General features: G+C 43.6%; 2 protein-coding genes and 1 long non-coding RNA gene across 4 annotated transcripts; 1 reads left to right on the forward strand and 2 right to left on the reverse strand.

Annotated features, from left to right (window-relative positions):
• Positions 1–706: 706 nt before the first annotated feature.
• On the reverse strand, positions 707–3,430 carry LOC117731142. Its single transcript, XR_004609510.1, has 2 exons — positions 3,391–3,430; positions 707–1,672 (listed from the first exon to the last, which is right to left on the reverse strand). It is a non-coding gene; the product is annotated as an uncharacterized LOC117731142 (long non-coding RNA).
• Positions 3,431–6,145: 2,715 nt separating this feature from the next.
• ptpdc1a (protein tyrosine phosphatase domain containing 1a) lies at positions 6,146–19,955 on the reverse strand. The gene is made up of 10 exons (XM_034533639.1): positions 19,737–19,955; positions 15,811–15,906; positions 13,168–13,339; positions 12,226–12,306; positions 11,938–12,056; positions 10,964–11,101; positions 9,335–10,446; positions 8,726–8,911; positions 7,473–7,583; positions 6,146–7,378 (listed from the first exon to the last, which is right to left on the reverse strand). The coding sequence occupies exons 2-10, from the start codon at positions 15,896–15,898 to the stop codon at positions 7,265–7,267; spliced, it is 2,121 nt and encodes a 706-aa protein (XP_034389530.1). The 5' UTR covers positions 15,899–15,906; positions 19,737–19,955; the 3' UTR covers positions 6,146–7,264.
• A 3,977-nt stretch (positions 19,956–23,932) lies between these two features.
• Positions 23,933–27,469, forward strand: barx1 (BARX homeobox 1). Of its 2 annotated transcripts, none has more exons than XM_034533198.1 (4): positions 23,933–24,579; positions 25,818–26,109; positions 26,492–26,571; positions 26,924–27,469. In XM_034533198.1, the coding sequence occupies exons 1-4, from the start codon at positions 24,375–24,377 to the stop codon at positions 27,178–27,180; spliced, it is 834 nt and encodes a 277-aa protein (XP_034389089.1). In that variant the 5' UTR covers positions 23,933–24,374; the 3' UTR covers positions 27,181–27,469. The 2 variants fall into 2 exon arrangements, with proteins under 2 accessions (XP_034389089.1, XP_034389090.1); XM_034533199.1 differs by having other exon boundaries at positions 26,487–26,571; positions 26,924–27,154.
• The last annotated feature ends 402 nt before the right edge of the window (positions 27,470–27,871 follow it).

The following is a 27,871-nucleotide window of genomic DNA, read 5'->3' on the forward strand; positions in this document are numbered from 1 at the left end:
TCCTCCTCCAGACATACGCTGATCCAGAGGCCCAAAATGGGCATGCTCCTTATTGTGGAAACTGAATCCTCAGTTCCTGCTGCCCGTTGATTGATTCCTCTTTCTGCCACTTCCAGGTAGTGTAGCCAGTGTTCCTTCAACTTTGAACGTGCAAACTATGCTTCCAACAGTATCGCTAGGAACAATTAATGCCTTGAAGTGTTCTCTCAAGCACACCTGATGCAATTAATGAGGGCCTCGATTAGTTCAGGTGTGCTTAAAACAACACCTGATTTGGAAATGGGTTCTGAGGGATTCTAGTAATTTCTTAAGAGGTTTAATGGTTTTGAGACCGCAGTAGTAATTAAAGTTGCATTTTGTGTCAAATTAGGAGAAATAATTTACCGCTATTTAAATTGTCCTTGTTTGAGTTGTTTATTGAAAACTGAAAGTTTTTGCCATAAACCTAATTTGCAATGGGGGTTGAATAATTTTTTGTGCAACTGTATGTGTATATATATATATATATATATATATATATATATATATATGTCTATATTGTAGTATTGCTACTTTTACTGAAGTAATGATCACTAACAGATTCAGATTTTAATCATTATCCATGTATAAACAAGGCGAGTTCAGGTCGTATGGAATGAAAATGGAAAATACAAACTTCCTCCATGAAACATATCAGAGCAGGAAAAAAGAACTCAGAATCTCATCATTGAAGACCATAATTTCTTTAATGGTTCAGATTTTGAATTAAAGGACTATAGCACCATCTATTGACACAACTGTGTAACTACTATTCCCATGTTCCAAAGTGCATCCAGTCAGTTCTGTTGCACCTGGTACAGTGAGACTTATACCGTAAATCATTCTCAGCACAAGTGTGAGACAGAATAGGTGAGGACACCTGTGATGGTGTGCAGGGCCTTTAACGTCTGTGTTAGATAGCTGTGACCAATGACGCTACAATTGGCATTCTAATGCCTCTGATATTGGTGGAAGAGTAAATGTAAATTAATGTGTAAACAAACATGTAAGAAATCCTGTGTGCAGGTCAGCTAATCACAGACGCATCTTTGCCGCCGTTGCACGACATGTCACCTTATTATCGGGTCTTCACAAAAGATGATAACGGCGCACACATTACAAGCTCAAAACTTTGAAGGCACGCAAGAGAAAAGAAGAATTTCTGAAAACAATCACTCCGGTCAGTGTTACAAAAAGCTTTTTGGTGGCATAAAACACTTCATGAATACTAAATATTATACACTGAAGACATGCCACTCCACAGGGAAGGCAATAAATTGTATAGTTATCTCCCAAACAGGGCAAAATCAAAACCCTAAAACTATACAATCTACTACCTCACACTGTGTGAGCAACTGTGATAAAACATATTTTCCCTGTGCAACCACGACTGAAAAGTGGCCTTCAGAAGACATGAAGGATCCATGGAGACATGTACATGGCACTTTGAGAAAGACAGTAGGTTGAATAGTTATCTCCCAGTGCGGGTGTGACCCTAAAACTATACAACCTACTACCTCATCCCACGGTGCAAACAGAATGGATTTCTGCCGGGAAAGTGGAGGCTGTGGCCGATTTAATGACGATCAGACTCTTGGGTCAAGGACATCCACAGGCTGAATTGAGGTCTTCTGACACAGGCAGATGGCGAGACCTGTTTGGAGAAAAGGTCACATGGGTGTGGAGAAGTTAGGCTCAACCTCAATAATTTTACAGCTGAGGAAGGTTCTCAACAGGTGGGACCCAAGCAGGGCATTTCAGCTCAGGAGTAATTACAAACATACATTCAGTCCAAATAATAATGTGAGAACACAACACAGTTTGTAAGGTTACAAGATACTGTAATTTGAGCCAGAACCAATGGTGGATGCCAATTTGAATGTTCAGGACCATGGACAGCAGCTGGCATCATATCAAATATATTGTGGTGGCAATGAATGCAGGACATGCAGCTGGAACATCCCATTTTCTTCATTTGTCCATGTTGATTCTGACAAAGATTAGCAAACATAAACTTCAGTGCGTCCAGAGTTACGGACGTACAGATGGAGAAGACTGGTTTGAACATCTGATGAATATCAATAGTTCATTCTACAATGTAGTTCAATGCTCTGGCTGGAAACAAATTCAGAAGTAGGAACCGCCTGCACTTCATTTGAAGTTGTAGCTGTACATTCTATTGGGATTAGAGCAGGGTTTCCTGTAACGTATTAGACAATTGATTTAATTAAAGAAATTAGTCTCATTAAGCTTTAGGGGAAATGAGTGGTGGTGCAACAACAAGGGTCACATATTTGCTGAGGAAGGGGATGTTTAAACATTCATCAAGCTCCTTCATCAATAACGAGATGAGATGCATCAGGATCAAACGAGAGCCAACTGAGCAGGAAATTACTTGAGGGCTAACATTCTGAATATCTGTCAATAAAGGTTATGAAGGTTATCTTTCAATTCACTTGGAATATTCCACAATGACGTCTGGTTATGTCTGACTAAACAGTTTTAAACCAAAGATCCAGTTTACAATGCAACAGAGGGACGCAGCGAATCCTCTCAATTGAGTATTTGAAATTAAAGCATCTTTGGATATTTAGCTTGAAGAATGACAATTCGCTGATAACAAAATTGCAGCTCCGGGGCGTAAAGTATCGATACCATGACTAAGACCACTTAAGATAACTCTGCTTGCTTTGAGAAATGATTACCTTCATAACGAGGACATGGAATTATACTTCTAGAGTGCAATAATCAGACGAAACGAGAGAAACGAGTCTGAGGAAGAATTGACTAAAGCCAAATGAGACAGGAGGCTTATGCAACTAATGTGTGCCAAGCTCTATTCATAAATAATATTTTATTTAACTCCTTTTCATTGGGGCTGCTGTTATTTTATTAATTCGACGGAATTATGTTCCCCTGAACGTTTCTGCCCGAGGAGGACCTGGACTGACACTCCTTCAACAGGCAATGGAAGCTAACAGGCTAGCTAGCTAGTTCTAATTACTAGCCAGCGTGACCGGACATTTAAGAAGTAGTTACACCTTATTTGGATATTTTCACCGTTAGGAAAGTCTTATTAAATGCGATATGAAATGCATCTGCAATGTGCTCAACACACTGAGCTGCATTTAGCCAGCTAACAGCTACGTCAGTTAACCACTCCTTACAATTCGCGAGCTAACCCTAACTAGCTAACAGCTAGCTAGCAGCACGTTCCAGCATGGTTGTCTAGGAAAGCGACCGCTCACAGCACCGCAGCGGGCCGGTCCGCGACAAAACAAGTCCAGTTGTTATTATAGAGCGTTTTAAAGAATACGTGGCCGGACACTGAGGTATATGTATTCAATAATGTGTAATTACTAGTCTACACACCTGACTGCCATGTCTGGACCGCTTCTCCACACCTTCTGACTACTTCTTCTTTGCGGCTTGTTGGCGCAGTTTACAACGACCTGAAAGGGCCCATTATTCCCCCTGCTGTTTAGGAGTGTACACTACAGCAATAATGAATGAATTAATCAATAATTAACTCACACATAGAAAAATCAATGCTGGGGACATCCACATGCAGAAAATCATGTGGATGATTCGGTTGATTCGGTTTCTTTCACAAAACAGAATCGAGTTCTTCTCATTGCAACCCCACCCCCCTCCCTTCTTATTTAGATTAGATTCCATCCATCCATCCATTATCACCCGCTTATCCGGGGTCGAGTCGTGGTGGCAGCAGGTTCAGCAGGCCGACCCAGGCTTCCCTCTCACCCGCAACACTTTCCAGCTCATTCTGGGGGATCCCGAGGCGTTCCAAGGCCAGCCGGGAGATATAATCCCTCCAGCGTGTTCTCGGTCTTCCCCGGGGCCTCCTACCAGTTGGACGTGCCCGGAAAACCTCTAATGGGAGGCGTCCAGGAGGCATCCTGACTAGATGCCCAAACCACCTCAGCTGACTCCTTTCGACACGAAGGAGCAGCGACTCGACTCCAAGCTCCCCCCTGATGTCCGAGCTCCTTACCCTATCTCTAAGGCTGAGCCCTTAGATTAGATTAGAACACTTTATTAATCCCAAATGGGGAAACTCATTTGCCACCAAAAACTCATACAGACCACAATAGACTCATACAGACAACAATAGACCTAGTCGGCAGTGCACAACAGACAAAAAACACATTACAAAGAATAAATAACACCAGAAAAGGCCATATGAAACATGAGTGACATCAGAAAGATGCTAAATCTAAAAAGGTGTTCATTAAATAGTCCAACTGCTGCTGGAATGAAAGACCTTCCGAGGCATCTGAGTTGCTCACTAAATGAGTTTCTGAGTCCATTAAAAACACTGTGTAATAGATGGCCTTCAAAAGAAACAATCGTTTTTTAACTTGGCCCTTGTTCTCTTATCTACAGTGACCTCGAGTGAGTCCGGGGTAAGGCCAGTCACTTAGCCAGCCTTTCTGATCATTTTATTGATCATCCGCAGTAATGCCGCCCCTCGAGCAGAGCACAGCATTGAAGAGGACACTAGATCCCCTGGTAGAAAACATGAAGACTAAGGATCTAAGCTTCCTCAAGAAGAAAAGTCTTGACTTCGCCTTTTTAAATACAGCAACATTGTTTTTTTCTAGATAGACAACATTGAGTTAAAAAGAAAAACGTCATCACGCCAGCTGACAAAAGATTCAACCTCCCGTTTATAGGCCAGGTCATTGCCTGCAGGGCGGTGTCATCTGAGAACTTTTGGATGTTACAGGATACATGACTCTGCCCATAGTCCGCTGTATAAAGCGAGAATAAAAAAGGAGATGCAACATGTTCCCTAGTGTGCTCCAGTTTTAGCTAAGCTCGTGTCCAACAGTTTTTTATCAAGCCTGACAAACATTGGACCTGGCGGTGTCTGATGCCTGGTGAGCCGGCCTCCCGCGTTGGCCCTGCTGATGCCCCCCCCCCCCTATACAAAATAAACTGAATTGAATTGAATTGGTCGAGACAAAAGGTAATCCAAGACCCAAGCTATAGTTGTATTGTGCAGTTTTTAGCTAAAAGGTGTGGTTGGATTGTATTAAAAGCACTAGAAAATGAATATAAATACTGTGAAGCATATAGTGAATACAGTGTGGAACAATGCTTTATAAATGACAAATTAAGTGTTTACTCATACTTAACTAATGCTTCAAAGCTTGCATTATAATTATTGTTATTATAAAGTGTTACCCACTAATTTCAATCATTACTCAGGTCACAGGTCACAGGGGACGAGATCAAAAAAAGAAAGAATGCATTTGCTTATAATGCAAAAGCTTGTGAGAAAACAAGCTGATATACATCAGCCGACTAATATAATATGTACTGATTTGCCAGTATCGCTTCAGGATTCAGTTACACATACCTAATGTGTGTGTATTGCGTGTTCAATTGGCCAACCACCAGTTGTTTAAACCTATTGGCCTTGTGATAGACTCGTAATATGTAACATGTTTCATGAAAATCACCAAAACATGCTACGATTTAAGACATAATGCCAATAAAGCTGATTCTGATTCTGATAATTAATCTATCTCAGAGTCCCTGCTCTTTACTATAATTCATTTGGCAGGACTTTAACAGCACATATGTTCAGTGAAGATCTAGCTGGTATGACAGATGCTCTCTGAAGTCTGATTTAATATACTTAAATTAAGTCGAGTTAGCTCGGATAACTTAATGCTACTGCCTCTGACTCAGTTTATTACAACATGAAGAGACAGTGCTAGCAAAATAAAGAACAAAGTACCGTTAGCCAGTATTTAGCTGGTGTTGTGGGCTCCCTTTCATTGTTTTGACCAAACATTATTATCCGACTCACTCAACACACTCTCGTGGACAAACGGAGGCAACACCAGGAGGAGGCAACACCAGGAGGAGGAAACACCAGGAGGAGGCAACACCAGGAGGAGGAAACACCAGGAGGAGGAAACACCAGGAGGAGGCAACACCAGGAGGAGGCAACACCAGGAGGAGGCAACACTAGGAGGAGGAAACACCAGGAGGAGGAAACACCAGGAGGAGGCAACACCAGGAGGAGGCAACACTAGGAGGAGGAAACACCAGGAGGAGGAAACACCAGGAGGAGGAAACACCAGGAGGAGGCAACACCAGGAGGAGGAAACACCAGGAGGAGGCACACTTTCCTTTCCCTCTGAGCCGTATGCCAACAATAAAAGCTGCTCATCCTAAAATGGGTTAAACGGCCTGTAAAAAGATTAACACGCGCTTCGACACAGCTTGCAGTCAGTTGAGTTTAATTATGTAAGTAGCCCGTTGTAACAATGAGAAAATAGTGCTTGTCGGAAAAATTTCCCACAGTACAACGTCTCATGTCCTTTGTTATTATTATTATTACCATTCAGAACGTGTCAGCAGATCAACATTACATTGTATCCACACACGAGACATTGGAGGCGAGACACACACACACACACACACACACACACACACACACACACAGGCGAGGCCACGTTACACACAGCAGCAGGACACAGGCAAGAGGCCGGTGGAGTTGAGGCAGGCAGCACTGTGCCAAATGCAACAGTGGAGGCAGATCGATGTTTGACAAATACATGAACAACAGAACAGTACGAGAGGTTTTTTTTGGTGCACGCGGTGTTGAGGACATAAAAAAATCGATTGAAAAATGCACTGTGTGGCCTGTCGAGTTTGCATTGCCACAACAGTAGCCACAGTTTGCATTTGACTCTGAAGAGATACACTTGCCATTCTACGTGAGCTAAGCAGAGCGCGCAGCAAACCGATCGCTGCATGTTTTAAAATCGGGAGATCTGAATAAATAAGACACGTTGTAGCATCTGCACAGTGTAAAAACATTTTGGTTTAAATAAGAAGTCAAAGGCCGGCAGCTTTTTGACAGCCCGAGTCACACGTTTAAACGTTTAAATAGAACGTTTCTCGTCATCTTCCAACCGACTTAACAGTTTGACAATAAAAGCGACATCTAGTCCCCACACAAATATTACACTTATGACAAACAAAAAACTGAGCACGGTGGCACATTAACAGAGAGGATGGCAGTGCTTAGAGACTATTAAGAGCTTCCAAAGGAAAACTAAAAAACGCTAAACCTTCAAATTACGCAGTCTTCAAATATCTTGAGAGACTAAAGATTGGCAGATCTCAGCGGTATCTGATGCGAGGAACTTGCTTAAAATACATAATTCCCAAAAGTCTCATCAGATCGGCCCCGTTGAGGCCTGGATCAAGAGTCTTCGTTCTCCTCCACAGCTTTGTCGCGCAGCTCATGAAGGACGGGGGTCAGGGTTTCTTTGAGTGTCGCGTACAGATGCTCGCTCTTCTCTGAGGCGGGGTCGATCTGGAGAGAGAAAAGGAAGAAAAAAGAATAAGTTCCTTCATGCCAAACAAGCGTCTCCATTTAATCAATACGCAACCGCAATGTTAATGCTCACCGTAGTAAACACTTTTATTGTTTGGTTGAGAAAACTGGCCTCCACTTCCTCAGGCATTGGCAGGAGATGAGCAGCACAGTCGAGGATGCAGAGCAGAGTGAGCCTGTGGCCCTGGCAACGAGAAGGACCATCAGATTATTTCAAAAAGCAGCGACAGTATCACATAAATCATATCTATGTAAGGCAGTCCGACGACGAGCCAAGTGATGGCCTTGGCTTCAAACCGAGGACTGCGTATTAGGAGTGGACGGATTCGTCGTGACGTCACCAAATGGTTTGTGGACTGTCGTTTTGAAAAGCCTTGAGTTCCACGTTCTGGCCGTCACCATCTTTGCTTTTTGTAACCAGTGAACGGAGGTGACCATATTTGGACGGCGGAGGAGGGACGCAGAGACCGTCGATTGTATGTAAGAGGTGGACGAAGTCATTGGGACGTCACCATCGGTTTGTGGACTGCTGTTACGAAGCCCCGAGTTTGTTGAGTTGGCCGTCGCCATCTTGGATTAGACTGGACTCGAAGAAGACCATAAACTAGAGATTAAGACCATAAACTCATGTTTACAATATTTACTGTGGGAATAAATCAAGAGAGAAGTAGGGTCATTTTCTCATTGACAACAATCTGATTTACTTTAACAATCAGTGGAGTCGCCCCCTGCTGGCCAGTAGATAGAATGCTAGAGAGTACAAAGCACTGAATCAATGGTTTCACTTTTCAGAACCGGAGGTTCCCCCCTGCTTCAAACTCTTTTAAATGTTATGAAATTACCACCCAACCTAACAAATGTTAGAGCCTCTGGACGAGTAACGTTAACAAACAAAAACAAGTAAATATTTTTTTTTAGACTTTTTCAATGCCACTGAGAATTAAATAAAAATCCAACTTAGCAACTGAAACACGTCAGTTTATTAGCGTGGTGGAGAAAAGGGTAGAACAGAACTGGTAAATAACAACAAAATGCACCGTGCCTTGTCTACAAACTGGCAGTCTCGTTGATTCTGACACGCATCGTCATTTTCTGTTCGAACTTTGTAGACACAGAAGTGCATCTCTCCAGCAAATGTTGTTTGTGGAGCGCCTTTAATACATTCACAATGAAAATAGGACTTATATTTTGCAGACATTACCAGGGTTATAATTAGTTTGAAAGTGGAACTGGACACTGTGGTAAACATCTGCCTGGCACAAAGCCGTTAAACGGCGTCAGAGTGCTTCAGACCGTGATGCTGTGGAGGATATTCAACCCAGCTACCTTTTCCAGCGAGTCCAGGGCGTTTTGTGGGTTGACGTTCTTCTCGCTGAGGGCCTTCACATCATCGCTGCTGATGACTGGATCCTTGAGCTGCTCCAGCCAGGACCACATCAGACCGGATAGGACCAGAGGATCTCTCTCCACGCACAGCCTCTCCCACGCTCCCTCTCTGGAGTTCAGCTCCGTCTGCACATCGCAACACAAATCAGGGTTGAAAACAAAGTGTCACAAAGCAAAAATGTTTTTATAAAAATGCAGGTTTAAAATCAGGCGGCAACCTCCAGTTCTGAAAAATCATGGAGGAAGTGTCTTAAACCTGCATGTTTCTACTGACCATCAGGGGGCGACTCCTCTGGTTGTATAGAAGTCTGTGAGAAAATGACTCTACTTCTCTCTTGATTAATTACCTCAGTAAACATTGTAAACATGAGTTTATGATCTCAATCTCTAGTTTCAAGTCTTCTTCAATAGAGCATGATGTTCATTTAGTAAACAAATTGTGAATAATTAGTCAATCTTGATAATAAAGAATACTATGGTATAGTGCCTACAAATATTGCCCAGCCCTACTATATGGTTTATTTGAGAGTATTTTCTGGGGTACACTACCTGCCACATTGAGACCTTGGAGGTCAAATCCTTGTCCGTCAGGTCCATGGCCAGAGCTTTGGCCACCAGCAGGCGTCTGCCCTCTGGAGACAGCTCAGACTGGAAGGTGATAAAGGGAACCTCTCTGACATTTCCTCCGTCCGCTGACACGTCCACATCCGAATGCTCCCTGCCGGTCAGCGCTTTGCCCCTGCCTGATAAGGCTGGCAGCGTTGCGTCACAGTGAGGTCTTCTTCCCTGCTCGCACATGTTGAAAGGCAAACTCTGATGCCCATGGCGGAGTTGCTTTTTGAATAAGGGGGATCCCGCGTCTTGCTTTGCGTCTGTATCGGGGACCTTAATGCTGCGGAGAATGTCCCGAGGAGAGGGGTCGTCAAATCTGGGGGAGATGCAGGCTGTAAGGTTGCTGTGAGACAAGGAATGTTTGATTGGGTGGCTGATTGGATTGTTGCTCTTCCAATTCCCAAGATGGTGCTGCCGTTCTCCAACTTTGTGAAGCACGGAATCGCTGTAACTGAGGCTCCTGTTGTTGGACAGGGAGGACTTCAGAGGGCTTGCTGCATCCTGCTTCCTCCACACAGGGTCGAGCTCACAATCACTGACGAGGGGCTGGTCGGGAGGGGGTCCGGACTGCATAGCGGGTTGGCCGAGGGCATTAGATGAACAAGGAGGGACGGGGATCCCCTTCCCCCTCATCTCCTTCCCGAGTTGCTGGAGGGCCTGCTGGGACACGGTCTTCTCCACCTCGGCTGTCAGGTCGGGGATCTCCAACCACTCCTCCTCAATCACCACCTGTCTGTTGGCCGCGATGTCGATGAGGAGCCTGCACACCAGCTGGACGACCTTTGGCACGTTCTTCATCTGTCGGGCCTCGTAGCCATGCAGCAGGTGGCGCTGGCGGATGAGGTACTGCGACAGGGTGACGGCACTCGCTTTGGGTTCTGCACAGGAGAAGACGCTTCGGAGGGGAACCAGGAACTGGGCAAACTCTCTGACGCACAGCAGCTGGCCTCTGGTCTGGATAGAGTTGGGCCTCTTGGCTCGTACAAAAAGGATGGCTTGGTCGGCGCTCATCCGGGACGTGAAAACCACGTAACAAGCCAACAACACACCTGCATGATGGAAAGAAAGAAATTCAAGACTGATATTTTACATGCGTAGATGTGGAGCTAAAGGGCGGGTCCATCTGCATTCTTCTCAGGGTTTTGCTGTTAGCAAAAAGCAGTGACGTTAGTTACCAAAGTGAGCTAATCAATAAGGTTATGAATAATGTGAATGCTTGTATTAGCTGTGTCAATATTAGCCGCACAAAGTTTGGAAATAACAGAAAGTGTTAGTTCTAAAATATTTTGCCGTGGGGTCGTATGTATTATGCAGATAAAATGACTTTAGTGGCTTTGAAGAGAGCGAAGTAAGCCCTTTCTGAAGCCATCAGGTCAGGTAGGAGAATGATTTAAAAAGGAATAGGGAAATTGGATTACGACGCTAAAACATACTACGGTAGTACTTTGACCAAAATGTGAACTTTTGGATTTGGATACATTAGGAAGAATGATATAAAAACCTCAACATCAACAAAAAATGGACCCGGCCTTTAAGCCATATGCCAAATTGACCGGTGTTACGAACCTGTTCTTCCAAGACCGGCGTGGCAGTGGACAGCCATTTTCCCTTCTTGGACGGCAAATGACATGACTTTCACCATGTCAAGGATTGTAGTCAGAGAAGCCACACCGTAATCCTTCCACCCAAAGTTGTAGTAATAAACTGAGACACACAAAGCCAGAAGAAGTGAAAGCTGGTCAGTATCCACATAATAATACATAAATCAGTTAAAGTAATTACATATTGTCTTATATATTACAAGAGTACTCCTCCAATGCAGCACTTCATTCCTATAGCACGGTCAGACTGGTGATCAGTATGACGCGTGATGAAGACCGATGAATATGAAATCCCTACTTGGTTACTAGGGATCACATCACGTTCCCGATGTGGAAAAACACTGATGGTCTGAAGAAAATGTCAAATTTACTGTCGTCCATTGTCTTATACCTGTCTGTAGCCATGCAGTCTACTCTTCATGTTAAGTAAGCTACCACTAAGGAAGGTCTGAGCAAGTAAAGCCCTAATTAATTTGTAAATCGGTTGCTAGTCACAGACAGCAATCGACAATGTAAACACAAAAGTCAACGCCCCTGAGACAGACAGTGATTTTAGCCAGATGTTGAAAACATGCAGAAGTGCTTTAAACTTGCATTATCTCTATTGACCATCAGGGGGCGACTCCTCGGTTTGTATGAGAGAAATACAACGCCAAAAAGAAATGGCGACGGCCAAAAAACGGCAATGGCTGATGGCATGGCAATGGCTAAAATGCTGAACTCTGGGCTTCAAAACTGTGTGAGAGCCTGAGAAGTGTGCGTATGTGTTCATTTATGGGCCGTTGTTAGCTTGCTAGCTCTTTTTGCTAACTGCTAATTGTTTTAATCAATCAAACTCAGAGTTTCTGAGTTACCAGAACACGTTTCTGCACTGGTTTATGTGTCCTGTGTTTTTGGAGTCTGCAGAATGTGCTGGTGCAGGTGGATTTGGACACTCACTTCCTGCCTCCATGAAGGTTTCGGGTCGATACGTGAAACCGCTCTCCTGCTCCAGCGGGTTGCCACAGCTGGCGTGTTCTCCGGGCCGCTGCAGGTTAATGACCGTCTTCAAACCACACCTGAGCACCCCAGCAGGTCGCCCCACAGGTCAACACAACACATGCATTACAGAGCAATGACAGCAACCAGCCTCCGTTTCACTGTTAATCTAAATGTTAGTAGAAAATCCAATAAATCAAATGCAAAGCTCAGATTCAAATGAAGTGAGAAAGAAAGAGACTACTGTACCTTTGAAACTGTTCAATTACATTATATTTCTCTATGATTTCAGTGGAAGGCCTTGCCATAGCTAGCAAGTTGTCAGTAATCCTGGAAGTGGAGAATATGACAAGTTAGGGGGAGAATGTTAATCAGAAAGGAATAAGGGTGAATAAGGACTACTTATTATGTTAATAAGAGCTCATTATATCAAAGTACCTGACTAATTTAACTAATAGATATGACCGAGAAACAACCCCAGTTTGTATTATGTATTACAGTGAATAGGTTTTCTGAAATGTTATCTTTAAATATGAAAATGACGCATTATCTTATTATTTACAAATTTGCATAGATATCAGAAAGATTGAATGAAGCCAGGTTCTAAAATATTGTTAGAGTCAAAGGTTTTTATAGAGGGGATTTGTATCAGCCATAAAAAAAAGTAACATTTTGCCATGTTTTCATGTCGGGCTATGAATGATATGTGATGTAACTGAAGTGGAGATTTTCTAACTAAACTAATTTAAAGAAACCAGCCTTTAAAGATAAGTTTTGTAAAATGACATCATTCACACTACAGTTCAATAGGGTACGGTACACCATTCATTGTTGATTACTTACATTGATACACAATTATTTTCTGTATGAGCAGAATGTTTAAATATGCAAAGGAGGCATTATCTAATGCTAACCTTTGAGAAATCTACAGATCAAATACACAAATGAGTAAAACAAACATCTGAATGTGCATTTCTGGATGTTCCCATGTTGATGCACTGAAACAAAAGCTCTCACTTCAATGTTTCCATGAAGAAAAACAGTCCATAGTGCAAAACAAAAACCAGAACAAACATATTGGCTTTTCATGTAACTATTGATGTGGACTCCGGTGACCCACAGCGACCGGGCACAGCACTGAACGGGAAAGCACGACATCACAGATGACTGTATGAGGACCGGCCAACATACCAGGATGAGTAGAGTCCTTTGACGGCTTGCTCCTCATCGCTCCAGCGAGAGGGGTTCTCGTATTTGCAGGCTTTCCCTCCGCAGGCCATGGAGCACTGCATGTGACCGGGGATGACGTGCCTCAGGGTCTCCCCCATCTTAGTGTACTTTGCAGTAGGGACCCTGGCATTGGCTGGTCGGGGGGGGGGGGGCACAACAAAGAAAAGAAACATAAGAACAACTTGACAATACTCATCAGTGCTTAGTGCATGCTCTCCTTGCAGCTGAAGTCATCGCCAAAGCCCTGAAAGCAAAACAATTTATTTAGTGTGGCGTTACATCTCCTGATCCCGGGTTCAGCGAGAGGCGGAGGCTGCTTCACGCTGACTGCCACCATGACTCTGTGGAAGGAGGAGGAGAGCGTCTCCAGGGCAGAGCTGCGTCTGCGATGCAGGACCTTCAGCAGGACGTCCGAGGCCGAGTGCCGGCGGTCGTGCCGCCGCGAGCTGCCCGCCATCTCCCCAGCTACGAAGCGGCGTCCGCGGTGCGGCTGCATGTCACTGCTGCACTAACAAAAAGTGACCAGCTCAACGGCTCTGTGCCAACGGATAATCATCATCACGCGGCAATCACCCGTCGGCAAAGAGAGGCGGCCGATTGGTTTCATCAGCAGCATTTGATGTGTCACCATGACGACCGTCTCCAAAGTCGCCGGCTGGGAGGTGGACGGGCCGAATGTTGCGACGCACACAGATCTGAGGGGCGGCTTGTTGATGAAAACAGAAACTGTACCCGCAGCATGCAAGAGTGAAACACTGAATCCACGAAAGCCAAATGGGTCACACGACCCAACTATTCTACAAATAAAACAATATTTTTTGTGTCGAAAATGTCTCGTTATAAGTTTCCAAAATTAAAATGGATTATTTAGTTTTTTTAGAAAAGCAAGAAAGTCCTCACATATTAAGCCGGAACCAACTGGAACTACTAGATAATTCCTTGGAGCACATATACTGCAATTAAAGGGGAACACCCCCTAAATTGAGAATGTACATTTGTTGTATGCACAGCCGAGGAAAGTTTAATACATTTTTACTACTACTCTCCGGTCTCAAAATTGTGATACTTGTCAGCAAGTATAAAGTCTGGAGCTGCTCCACATATTGGTTTGAGAGGAGCCAGGCGTAGATTGCCAGACAATGAGCGCCAGTTAGATTTGATGCTGACTTGCTCTGACATCATCAGACACACAGGAGCAGCTCTAAAGTTTTTAGAGCCATGACTGCAGTTTTCCTCCACCAACTGCAAGACCCAGAGCATGATGGGAAACGCCTGACTGTCGCCTGATTAAAGAGCATCACAAATTAGAATATTTTAGCACTCTAGTTTTTGGATTTGGGAGAGTCGCTCATGTTTACTAATATTTGTTTTGGACTGTCTTAGATCATAGGAATAACATTTATACATTTTGAAAATGAGTGTAGCTCCCCTTTCAATTTGTTCAACTTATATCAATAACAGAAGAGCTGTAACAATGAGATAACTTGCATACACTTATTTAGGACAATGCGATGTAATTGTTCCACTGGCATTGTGCTTGAAGCCTGCTCAACCAATCAGCAGCCGGTCCACCATCAAACTGAAGCCAGGAGGTGATGCTGCTGGCTCTGTGTGTGGGAGCAGCAGGCGGCCCAACAAACAGCACAGATCAGAGAAGGCTGCGGCAACACCGAGCGTCAGATGACTGGCTGCACCAGTTATGGTCACATAACGTAGCCGCATTTCTCTTCTCCAACTGGCCTATTATCTAGACTTACAATCAGGACTAGAGGAAGGACTATTATTATTATTATTATGAGCTAACAGGAGGATAACTCCTCACTTTATATTTCAGAAGGGAAAATATCAGTTGGTAATAGCTGACTAATTGATATATATACTGTATATATTTACAGAACATCACATAGGTGTATTAAGGAAGAAAAACTGCTTAATCCCAGTCTTGTGAACCCAAATCTCCCCAAAATGCCATATTAAGCGTGGCGTCAGCATTAGCTCCTAGCGGGGACCGGTGGAGCAGTGAGGCGGAGCGTTACTCTTGGCCAGAGGAGGAGATGCCGCTGCCGGGAGCTGACCCCTTCTCCTCCTGCCTGCAAGTTGAAGGCTGCATCAAAGCCGGATTTGTCGGTGACACGCTGGTCGCTGCTGGAGTCTGAGCTGAAGGAGTTCCTGGTGAACCTCCATTTCCTCTGATTTCAATGACAGATGTCTTATTCATGACAAACCAGCATCAATAATAAAATAATCCTGGTGATTTCCTTTTATTGAATGTTGATGAAGAGGACGAGTGTTTCTTTAATTTTACAGGTAAAATTATCATTTGCAAACCATCCTTGTGAGATAATAGGTTCGCTGTCTACTTTATCCATCTGTGTACAGCTCCATCAACATATTCACATAACAAATTAATTATTTTGTTTGTTTTACAAAAAAGAATTAACAATTAATTTCTATATCTTCTTCATCACTTTGTTCAAAAAGGTATACTATCATCACTGAAACCATGTCAAGTAGACAGTCCTGTGCCATTCCACTGCACTGCACTGCATTAAAAAAATTAAAATAAAGATCTTGTGTTGTGTTTGTGTTGCTGAGCTCTCCTACCTGTCTCCATCTCCGCGCTGATCTCTTCACTGTGAGCTTCACTCGTGGAGTAAGGCAGGTCGCTCAGTATGCTGACACCGGCTGCCATGGCAGGGGCTGAAATGGAATAAACATTGTGTGTTAAAGGCGGATGGAGAGAAGAAGAAAAAAAACAGAAAAGGAAAACAGCCTCGCGAGCAGAAGCTTCGGGGGTTGTGCTGATAACGCGAACGGTAACAAGGTGCACACACAAATGAGATGCGAGGAGCGGCGTTGCCCGGCAAAGGCGACCCAGGGGAGAGGGGGGGGGGGGGGATGATGTGCTAAGTGAGCCACCATGTCAGCGGCTCACGTGTCAGCCTGACGGCTGCACCTCTGGGAGGCAGGTGGGAAGGGCCCGGTGGCAACGGTGGGAGCGAGGAGGTGCCGAGTTACACACCAGCACTTTGAAGTGCATGTGAGAGATTAGAGCGTAATCCCTCCCGTTTCACTGGGCTGGTGCCACGCATATCAATTATTCAAGCGAGAACACATCCACCCACTACTGTGCAGCTTTGGGGCCGCACTTCTTGACTTGCACATCTGATTTTTGTAGCCTGATATCAGAAAAGGCTCTCCCAGCGTGTCAATATAACTCTGGGTGCTGAGGGTTTCTCACGTTACAGTCAACGCTCCGAAGGGCCTCTGCACTTGTGCTAAGCCGCTGTTGCAGGAATGAAACTCGGCACCCTCGCGGCTCCTCGCTGTAGTCCATTAACAATTGACAACTTCTCGATGGGCAAATGATTCCCTGACTTTATGCTTTTCCCTTCCTCTTTGATTAAGTTAATTAGGCCTAACTTATACACAGAGTCGGTGGCGGATTTTCTAAATAGTTGTCAATGCTTGCGTTGCTGAGCACCTCGACTTTTTTTCCCGTTCCCCGCACCTCGCCTTTTGTGCCAGAGCTATATGACTTCACCTGTAGCAGTTACCATGATGTGAACAGAAAACCAGCAGGAGGAAAACTAGTGCAGTACTTTAGATTTTGGGGAGGTTGTGTACATGTATTTATGCAAAGTATCGCCTCTTCTAGTGGACCACCATGGGATCTTATTTTGTCAATTCCATTCACACCCATTCATACACTGATGGGAGGGGTGACCATGCAAGGTGCCACCACCAAAGTGTCTTGCCCAAGGACACATCGACATGGGCTAGCAGATCAAACAGACAATCCTCTGATTGAAGGATGACCCTACCACTGAGCCACAATCGCCCCAATAATACCATACTCTGTGTATAAGAAGTGGACATAGTCGCCGTGATGTCACCCATTGGTTTTGAAGCCACGAGTTTGACAAATTGCTTGTTTCCAGCTTAAAAAACAAGTCACATTTATGTCACTGTGAAATATTTCTGTAGTCTCTGAATACTGATGGTGTAAAGTTAGTTATCTTTAATATCCACAACTGATTTAGGAACTTCTTTTACACTGTAATTCACACGTCTTGCTACAAGCTAAAATGGCACCAAAACCTAGTGTGACACTTTTTTAAGCGTTTCCAACAGCATTCCTGTCGGAGCCCGACACCCCTTGCCATCGTTTATAGGAACCTCTTGATAATAAGCTGGTGAATGAGAAGGCGCTCTCTATGACAAGTGTGACGTATGCGCATCAAATATTAACAATGATATGACACCGAGCTAATGTAGGGGCCACAAATAAATCTCTTCACTCGGCCGCTGACCGAGAGCAGATTCACCGAAACCCTTCACGCGGTGGATCCATAAACTCATGTCCGGTGGGAAGCCGGTGTGTCTTGGTGGCCTTGAGAGAGATGGTGAGAAGGCTGAGACAAGTCTCTCAGGGACGCTGCTGACGAGTGTGGGATGTGAGTCATTTCCACTGGGTGTGTTGATAAAGAAACATGGTGCTCCTCCTCACACCACGTTTCATCTAAATCTGTCTGTACCAGGAGAATACCGGGAATATTCGGAGTGGAAACTTACCATGGGACTTTACAGGAATTTATAGGAATAAAAAGGAAATAATAAGAAAAGAAATGGAAACAACCGGGTAATAGATGAAAACAAACCTTGTAAAACATCATGAGCAGACATTGTACAATAGTTTGCCAAATAAATCAACTAATTTGTCAAAAACATACAATATGAGACGTGTCATGGGGGTGAGTTAACTAGCCAGCAAGTCGACTAATGGGGAGAGATACTTGGGCAGTGTGCAAACTTCGGGTTTAAAACATGTATTAACAAAATGTATTATATATACGGAAATACATTAATTAAAACTCTGCAATTAGCTTGATCAAGCTACTTCCAACATGGTAACAGCTAGCTAGCAAAAGGTAGCAGTAGGTGTTAACAAGTTATAAAGTGTGTTCTTCGTTTTAGGCTACTATCTGCAGATTAACTGGTATAACAAAAACATTCCTGACTCATGTAGTCCTTTGGCACTGTTGAGCTCATCATGTGATGTAGGAGTGCTGCTAAATGCAGTGTAAGTTACGATTCAATTAAACAGGAAGCATTTTAACCAAAACATGTAATAAGATCTACTATCCCCTTTATTCAGTGTATTCCCTCCCAAATGAAGTTACATATTAAAAAAGGTACATTTTTAACTCAAACGTCTGCAACAATTCTAAACTTCCCGAGCGTAAATTACATTTTACAGAAATATTCCGAGCCTTCGCAACCCTTAAATAGAATACGCAGCCTTCACAATACAGCATGGCTACCTGCCACCAGAGGTGTGTTTATGTGTGGCCACTCAGCTCAGTAGGCCAATGTCACATCCCATCGCCACCTATTAGCATCATTCTTCACACAAGCAGCCACCAGTGACTAAATAAGACCTGTGGGTGGGCCTCATCACGGAGAATGATAAATGGCAGAATTAGAGCCATACCTTGAGAGAAAAGAAAATGTCCGGAAATATTATTATTTTTTATTAAGAAATGTTTATATGTCTGTATGCAGGTATGAGCAAAGCAGAGCTGGGAAATTCAAGGAAATATCGTGGGAAATGTTAAGGGAGTAATATTTAGAAAAAAAGTGCAAACAAATACAGTGACATTGTTTCAGCCACGTAGAGGATAAGAATTACAGGCCAAGGACCACTTCTCACTAGCTAGTCAAGGGAACAAAAATCACAATACAAAGAATAATACATGTATATATTAAACAGGCACTCAGTTCACTCAACATTGAGCAGTGAATGGAGACTTTGACATAATTAGACTTGACCTTATTTGCACTAGATGCCTCGAGACTTCAGTCACTCAAATCAAATGACAGGCCGTGAAAATGATGCAGTGCAGTACAATAGGGCTCTGACTTGTCATGACACGTAATTAATCACGGTGTTATTACACCCGTGCGTTTCTGATGATAGGTCTATGACAGGAGCGAAAGGTCACACATCCTTGGATGCAGGGCTACTTATTCCCTTCTAGCGTTCAGTCAAATTAAGTTGAGGGAAGAACGCGCCTGTACGTACACGGGAGCAGCACGTCTCCGACACGCCGATATTAGAGCCGTTTAAACGGGGACACTCCACATGTCCCCTCCTCTGACTACCGTTACAGGTCTAAAACCTGAGATCGAGAGGCGAGTATGTTGCGGTAGCAGAGCGGCGTGCCGGCGGACGCAAGTCATCGTTTGGCCGCTCGAGCCGGCGAACAAAGCTGCACTGAACGCCCACTCTCTAAATTAACGTCGACTAAGCTGACCGTTGAGGCTCGCCGACATTAGTCGTGGTTGGAGCGGCTCTTTTGGCGCAGAAAGGCCAGCGTTCAGCTAGCGTTAGCTCGTTGGGATGTCGCGTTCGTGTCCGGTGCTGATGCTGCGAGCCCCGACGCTAACGTTAGCTAATGAGCTCGCCGTACTGTCTCGGCGTTAACTGACGCTAGCATGGTAGCTAGCTGGAGAGGGCCATGACTTACTCGTGTCGGCTGAGCCCGTGGGGGTTGTCTTCACTGTATCGGATTCATCTCTCTGACTCCGCGGTTGTTTCGTCGCTGGCACGTAGCAATCCGGGATTTTTTTCTTTTTCTCTCGAGCCACATCATTTGGTCCGCTAAGTGCAGCTAGCTTACTAGCTAACTTAGCCACCTGACATGTTGTCACGGGACGGTCCCGTTACGTCACGTGACCAGAGACGGGGCTCGGTTCGCGTTGGTGTAATGGTGGTTCTATCGATTATTTTATGAAAGCAGTACTGGAGGGTTCTGTGATTTGTATTATACTTTTCTTCCACGGGAAATTAAAAACGGAACATGTTGGTGCTGGTGAAAGCTTATTTACTCTGGTACACAGCCCTGTAATATCGCTTATGTTTTTGTTTCCGTTCTTTTTTATTATTTTAATCCAATCATTTTAAATCAGTGATTTAAAAACAACAACACTGCAACCGTTTCACTGACTAACTCGTGCTGTAGAAGTGGTCCTATTACGAGCTAATTACATATATTCCCTAATGTGTCAGGATAAGGAATATATGTAATTTGCTGGTGTGTGTGTTTGTGGGTATGATTACATTCCACGTTGAGGTAAATATCTCTCTAAGAAAATCATTTATTCATAATGTTTAAAACAAGAGCCCGGTCTGACTGGTATGACAAAAACCGGAGACAACTGAGTGTGTCTTATTCTGAGGTCCTCTAGTTCCACCTAGTGGCTATTCTATTAAAATGACGCGATCGAGTTCCAAAGAAAAGAAACGTATATTTATATTGAGCAGATACTGTCATTCATATATATATATATATATATATATATATATATATATATATATATATATATATATATATATATATATATATATATATATATATGTATATATATATACACAGTATACAATATTTTTTTTCTTCCATTAACACTATTTAAAAACTAAAAAAAGAAAACAGACACAAATGTTAAAATGTGATTCCTAGTGTGGATCTGGTGGCAAATGCAGATCTTTATATTCACTGAATCAAATAGATTTAGGCATGCAGAATTATTACCATTATTATTATTGTCACAATAGTTTTTAAATGTATAGAATATAATCTTAGAATCAGTTTGAATATAGATAACCACCTCTGCAAAACTGCAATCTGCACCTTGATTGATCTGATTCATTAAAGTGTCATGTTAAAATGCCTTTTATCTATTTAATTTGTACATGCTCCAATACTTCCAACAGTAATGGACCCAGAATGATATTTCTGCCCAGATTACTATGTTATAGGTTTAGGGAACATCGTCCCACATGGACCCAGAATGAAGGCCCTATTGTCAAGATACAAGACCCATCCTCCATCTCTTACTGCTTCACGTCAATACATAACGGGACATTCACAACTAAACCTGTTCTCACTCAGTCTAAACTCAGACCGCGATGCCTGGAGATTGGAAACATTTTTTTAAAAGTTTTATTCAGGGGAATATAAGTGTTCTTAAGGGAAATATAAGTTTTAAAAAGGGAAATATCCGTTTTATTCAGTAAAATATAAGTTGAATTAAGGGGAATATAAGTTTTAAAAAGGGAAATATACGTTTTAATAAGGGAAGGGAACTTAACCAATCCACTCACAAAGGATAAAGGGCTTTGGTGGGAATATATATTGCGGCTACAAAAGGATCCGTTATATCTAAGTAGAATTATTAGATTAGCAGATTTAATCGACACCGGAAACGACGTTTTTTTCTCTCCCGCTCGCTCAAATAGAATGGAAGTCAACGGGATGTTCCGCAATGTCATTATTTGTACACGCGCCAGCTATTGTCCAGGTATGAGCTGTGTACTTTGGTGTGCAGTAAAATAATGAGCAAAACATACTTAACATAAAAAATACAGGTTGGCCTGATGACGTAGTTTACAACGCGGTCAGTTAATATCTCCCGAATGGGCTTCACGTCAAATATGTCAGGGAGGTTGCCAGATTTGATCAATGTATGGTGCAAGTGGCCGAGTGATGGCCTCGAGATGTGGAGCGAGCTGCAGACACACTGGTGGTGTACTTTCACATGACAAAACACATTCTCTGAAACCACTCATGCTGCTATCCTGTCGTCACGCGTGTATCGTGTAGTTCATTAATGTGTCCTGCAGTAGTGGCGACGGACGTCCTCCGGAAACTCTCCTTGCAGTCTCACTAGTGACCAGCAGGGGAAGACGTGTCCAAAGGAAGCCACCTGGAGAGGAAAACTCCCTTGTGACGTATAGCTGATGTGGTATGAACAACTTGAGCGAATCCATGATGTACTTGTTCCTGCAGACGAGGTGAGTGTTTGCCACACACACATGTTGGATTGACTTGGCAGATGTGAAGAACAGCTTCTCTTACAATGTGTTAGTTGGAATAATGATGACGACTCACGGGAACATCTGGATCATTTGCTGATATGTTATGACCAATGACAACTCATTTTATTATGGCATGGGTGAAACAATTCTAAACTAAAGATCACTTTTTTATTGTTATATTTTTCTACAAGAAACCTGACTTTATCACCCCAAATGACAAAATACGCATTCTTTTGGAGGATTTGTGATTTGACATGGCATACAAAACTGCATTGCAGGACATGAGGAGCTAAGATAACAAATACAAATGTTGATCAATAAGACTCTTATCTCCTGATTCTCCTGTTCTATATACACACAGTTTCTGTGAGGATTTTTTAACTGGTTATGAAACAGTCTATATGACCTCCATCAGTAAACGAGACCATCAGAGAGAAGATGGTCTGTTTCTATATTATTCTTAATGCTCCTCATTGGCGCCACCGGGTCAGATTCTGTTCAAATTCAGATTAAATCCTGCAGGTTCCCCATAACTTCCTTCAGCTCAGACTGTAGTGGGGCCTGCAGCAGACCAGTCCAGGACTGACCCAGATTTGGCTTCTCCGCAGCCTGTGAACTGCAGTTGGAAGCTCCGGCGGCACAAGGAGAGCTCAGCTCCCGGCACTGCTGGAGACCCAGGACGTATTGCATGGGCCCGCTGGAGGGAAGGGAGGCACGGGAGAACCAGAACCAGGACTGAGCGGCAGAATGTTTGACCCCTGCTTCAGTAACATGAGAGGTTAATGGAAACTGGTGCAAGGAAATAATACCACCTTTGTCCACAGGGACTAACATCAATACAAAATGAAAGTTCCTTGTAGTAGCTTTAAAATGTGTGCCTTTGTTTAGTCCTGTTAGTGTAAAATATCATATTGATATTTCATGTTGCTCTTTCCTTTATTGAACAGCGTGCATGCTGTTCTCCAGAGCGTTACTCATGTCCCTGAAGGGCTCTACTATTTGAGAACAATACACACATAAATCTGAAATATTATATGCATTTTATGCTTCTCATATTTTAAACTATTTTTGGAACATCTTATTGTTGGCTTGTTTTCTTTCCAAAGTGTTCAGTGATTGTAGGTTGTCTATTGTGTCCTGTGTGAACGAAAAGGTTCCACAAAATGAGATTTAAAAAGTAAAAAAAACACAAATTTTAATAGACCACCAACTATAAATTCAACGGTTCTTTAAGGGTTTCAGCTTTTCTCACAGCAGCCCTGAGGCATGCTAAAAAAATATGCTGCGGGAGATGTTTCACAATCTTTTGAGCCAAATAACTAGAGAAGAAAATGTTTTACTGCCTCAGCTTCACTGGACCGGACGGATTTAAGTGGGACACATGATATGTCCTCTAAATCATTGAAATTGTGTTTCTGTATTTACTCTCACTTTCATCTATAGATCATTGTCAGGGTTGTGGTTTATTTGGAGATTTTTTTTACATAGAGAAGTAAAGAGTTAAAAAAGAAACAAACACTACCTTCCCATTTGCATCCTTTCAAGTGTTGATTGTAAAATACACGTCATGCTTATTGTACAACCTGCGAACTCGAACCCTTTCACCATCTCCTTCTTCTCCCCCCTCGTCAAAATGCCTTATAGCTCTTAAAAGTCCCTCTCAGGTTATTTCAAGTGTCCGTCCTTGTGCACTTCCTTTTTGCATATGAACCCATGCAGGACAAGTGCGGCTTTGCATGTAACTTTGGCTGCGAGCAGACGAGCCCCGAGAGGGGGCGGAGCTCCGCGACAAGACCCATAAAACCCAAAGCTTTGTTCCTCCGCTCACTGCCAAGGTGACGCGCTCAGCGGCTGACAAATAGCTCCGACCTGCGTGGCTCGCGCGCGTGCTCACTTACACACACACACACACACACACTCACACACACACACACACACACACACACACACACACACACACGCGTACACACAGCAGAAGCAGCGGAGTGGGCATGAACGCGGCCGGGTTCGGGATTTTTCGGTCAGAGGTTTGCTCCGGGTTCCGCTCTCCAAGAAGAACCAAACGTGGGCAGAAGTAACGCGTTTAAAGCCGGCACGGGACGCCGCAGAGAAGCAGTGCTGCCTGTGCTTGATATCCCCACCCCGCCCTGAAGGATAACTTTGATCTCGATCACCGGACTACAGAGGCCCTGCAGCGGGAATATGACAGCTGGCTCGGGCCACTGAAGGGAGCGATAATCGGTGCACGCGCTCGGTGTCCGTTTTGGGGTGACCGCACGGCCACATTATGCAGCATCCTTTGGACATGGCGGCGCATTACTACGCTCCGGAGGCGCTGCCGCACGACCACAGGACTCATCGCTACCGGAGCTTCATGATAGAGGAGATCCTCACAGAGCACCCGGAGCACAAAGCGTCGGCTCCCGCCGGGGAGCTGCTTAAGTTCGGGGTGCAGGCTCTCTTGTCCGCCCGACCTTTCCATAACCAGCTGGGTAAGAGGCGGCTGCGAGCGGATGGATGAGTGCCGAAAGGAGACGATGTGTGAAGCGGTTTCATGCTGGAAAACTGAATAGTTAATAATATATTAAAGATTTGAAATTATAATTCTTCTGAAATGCAGATCAAACAATAAAGTTGAATAAAGTGTCTTTCGAGGCAAAATAATGTAACTTCAGACACATGCAGGTTTTAAATTATTTTATTTGTTTTAATCGAGTTTCAGCTAATGATGTGCAACAATTAGGCAAAAGTGGCATATAACCGACATGATCGGGTAAATGTCTTAAAGCTATGGGGTTAGTTCATGTGTTTAGAGGAAAGTTCTTATTTTGTTTGAACTCTCAAAAACTAGCTTAAATACTATTTTAATAAAATATTCTATATTCTATTATTATTATAATATTCTATATATATATATATATATATATATATATACATATATATATATATTAAAGTTGAATAAGTAAAATGTAGTCAAAAAATTATCAGGAGATGCAGTATTTACTGATATTCTTGTAATACTCCATATTCAATTCAATTCAATTCAGTTTATTTTGTATAGCCCAATATCACAAATTACAAATTTGCCTCAGAGGGCTTTACAATCTGTACACAGAGGCACACATATGACGTGGCCACACGTAATAATAAGACCTATCTATTAGATTTTGCTCATCTATATTTTGTATCGTGTTGTATTAAAAAACACATTTGTCTGATTTCATCATGAAACAAACAAAAGCATGTGAAGTTCAGTGCCAGGCATTTTCCCTTGAAGTGAAGTTAAAAGTAATATACATGCAAAGAGCTGACATTTTATAGTTTGTTCCCAGCTGGTTCCCACTTTGTGAAAAATACTGATGCATACATCTGTTTATTCTTTTTAATACAACCGAATAATGGACAAATAGCATGACAAGAGGTCTTATTCTAAAGTTTCAGGCCATTCAAGTAGACGAGGCCCCCCTCATTGTTCATGTTCATATATATATATATATATATATATATATATATATATATATATATATATATATATATATATATATATATATATATAGTTGTGAGATTAGGGATCGGCCCTGAACTCTGACCTGAAGTCTGTAGTTAAAATGTTATAGCAGCTATATCGGATGAGCGAACGTCCCATCAGACTGCTCACGCGAAGCTAACCTAGACTAGCTAGCAGTAACTGGAGCTCGGTACTAAAAACAAGCCCCTCGTGTCCTTCCAGTCCTAAAAGCCGACCAGACGAGCCTCCTCAAGTTCCCCATGTCCCCGCTGTCCTGCTCGCTCGGCTCCCCGCTCGGCGCCCAGCTGCTGTCCGCGGCGTCGGGCCTGCAGATCGGCGCGGCGTCTCACCACCTGCCGCTGGACCTGCACCTCCGCGGGAAGCTGGAGCACGGGGCCGACGGCGGCGGCAAGAGCAAGAAGGGCCGCCGGAGCCGCACCGTGTTCACCGAGCTGCAGCTCATGGGGCTGGAGAAGCGCTTCGAGAAGCAGAAGTATCTGTCGACGCCCGATAGGTGGGTCCACGGAGACGGCTGAGCCAACATTTCGACTCGAAATAGCTGTCGCTTTTTAAAAAAAATCACATTGATGTATTATTCATTTATTTATTTTTTACCCATAATATTTTCAATTGTATTTTGTTGTTTCAAAGTCTTCTTTGCGATGCTAAAAAAATTGTTATCATTGTATTGTGTTCCTCTAAAAGTGGTAAAGTACAAACATGGAGTCAAAAAAAATGTTTTCACAAAAACAGGCTGTTATAAAATAGGTACTACTTTAAAGAATGCATTAGGCTGGGTTATTAGAAGCAACCAATCATGTGTCCATAAAACTGAAAAACATCATCATGTGATGCAGAGTTATTGATTGTACGCATGTATTTGTTCCTCAGAATAGACCTGGCGGAGTCTCTGGGCCTCAGTCAGCTGCAAGTGAAGACATGGTACCAGAACAGACGGATGAAATGGAAGAAAATTGTAAGCTATTCCTCATTGTGGTGGTGGTGATGATGATGAGGATGATGATGATGATGATGATGATTACTATGAATATAATGATAATGCTGTAGTGGTCATTTTTTATGAGGTTAGGCCTGCAACAGCAACACAAACAACGAGTATTTACAACAGATGTTGATGGGAAACGTAGTTCGGTGCATGCAGATCTAAAGGGATCTCTTTAGGAGATCACATGGAATGTGTCATATATTTTGAATTTGGTATATGGAGAATTCAGGGGTGCGGCCACCACCAAGCTGTCAATATGTGTTGTGTGTGTATCTTAATTCACTTCACAGCCAACAGATCTCTTCTCATGTTCCGCCCGCAGGTGTTGCAGGGGGGAGGTCTGGAGTCTCCCACCAAACCAAAAGGCCGCCCGAAGAAGAATTCCATCCCCAGCAGCGAGCAGCTCTCCGAACAGGAGCGAACCGCGGCCGACGCGGACCGCCAGTCCGAAGGCTCGAGCTCCCACTCGGAGACCGCTCAGGAGGAGTGACCCTGCTACCCCCTCCGCCCCCGGCCCGCAGCCGCGCGGACACTCCCGGCTCTACACGCGCGCTCGGCGTATTTTCAGATTTTTTTTAAAATGTCCTTTTTCTTCTTCCGGGAGGAGCGGGAGGGCGCCGGTGCTTTTGAAGCGGGACCGTCTCGAGCAGGCTCCCAGAAGACGACTCGCGGGCCCCTTGCAGGATCGCCTGGACTGTTAACACGCGCCGACTTCCTGTGGCAGCCGCGTGTTGTTGTTGTTGTTGTTGTTGTTTTTTTTACCACGCGCTCCCCTCGTGGTGAACTTGCTGCTGTTGAGGAGCTCAAACCTTCGCAGTAGGTCTACCCCTTTATATTCTAAGGGGATACGGTTTTTTTGCATTCCCTCTTTGTGTAACTATGCCATGTTTAATTATTAAATATATTTTCACAATTACACTGTTCTGTTTATTATAAAAGAGCTAGCTGATGACAACGAGCGCATGTGATGGTGGTGATGATGATAATGATAGCTTCCAGGCTCATCAGTCTCAGGGCCTAATATGGTTACATATAGAAATGGGTCTGTCACGTGACTTCATATAAGATCGGAATCACATCATGAGCACGTTTCTTTTAATGTTGCATTATCGCTGCCTAACGGCCGGGCTTATTTTGTGTTTCTGGGTCCTGGTTTAATGGCTGTCTTGTTAAGTCGCGGATTAATTATTTGTTGTGCGTAAGAGAGGAAGTGATGAAGAGTGGACTTCTTGATTTATTCTGAAAACCATTGTCTGCTGCAGGTGGAGAA

Source organism: Cyclopterus lumpus, chromosome 5 (genome assembly GCF_009769545.1).
Source record: "Cyclopterus lumpus isolate fCycLum1 chromosome 5, fCycLum1.pri, whole genome shotgun sequence".
Lineage (NCBI taxonomy): Eukaryota > Metazoa > Chordata > Actinopteri > Perciformes > Cyclopteridae > Cyclopterus > Cyclopterus lumpus.

Excerpts from the sequence above, each read along its gene's own strand:
- barx1 (XM_034533198.1), top strand. The coding sequence starts at position 24,375 with ATGCAGCATCCTTTGGACATGGCGGCGCATTACTACGCTCCGGAGGCG. Across the intron at positions 26,110-26,491 it reads TATCTGTCGACGCCCGATAG|ACCTGGCGGAGTCTCTGGGC; the intron begins GTGGGTCCACGG and ends TCCTCAGAATAG. Across the intron at positions 26,572-26,923 it reads GGATGAAATGGAAGAAAATT|GTGTTGCAGGGGGGAGGTCT; the intron begins GTAAGCTATTCC and ends TTCCGCCCGCAG.
- ptpdc1a (XM_034533639.1), bottom strand. The coding sequence starts at position 15,898 with ATGGCAGCCGGTGTCAGCATACTGAGCGACCTGCCTTACTCCACGAGT. Across the intron at positions 8,912-9,334 it reads CCAAGGTCTCAATGTGGCAG|ACGGAGCTGAACTCCAGAGA; the intron begins GTAGTGTACCCC and ends TGCGATGTGCAG. Across the intron at positions 7,584-8,725 it reads CCCTGGACTCGCTGGAAAAG|GGCCACAGGCTCACTCTGCT; the intron begins GTAGCTGGGTTG and ends TCTCGTTGCCAG.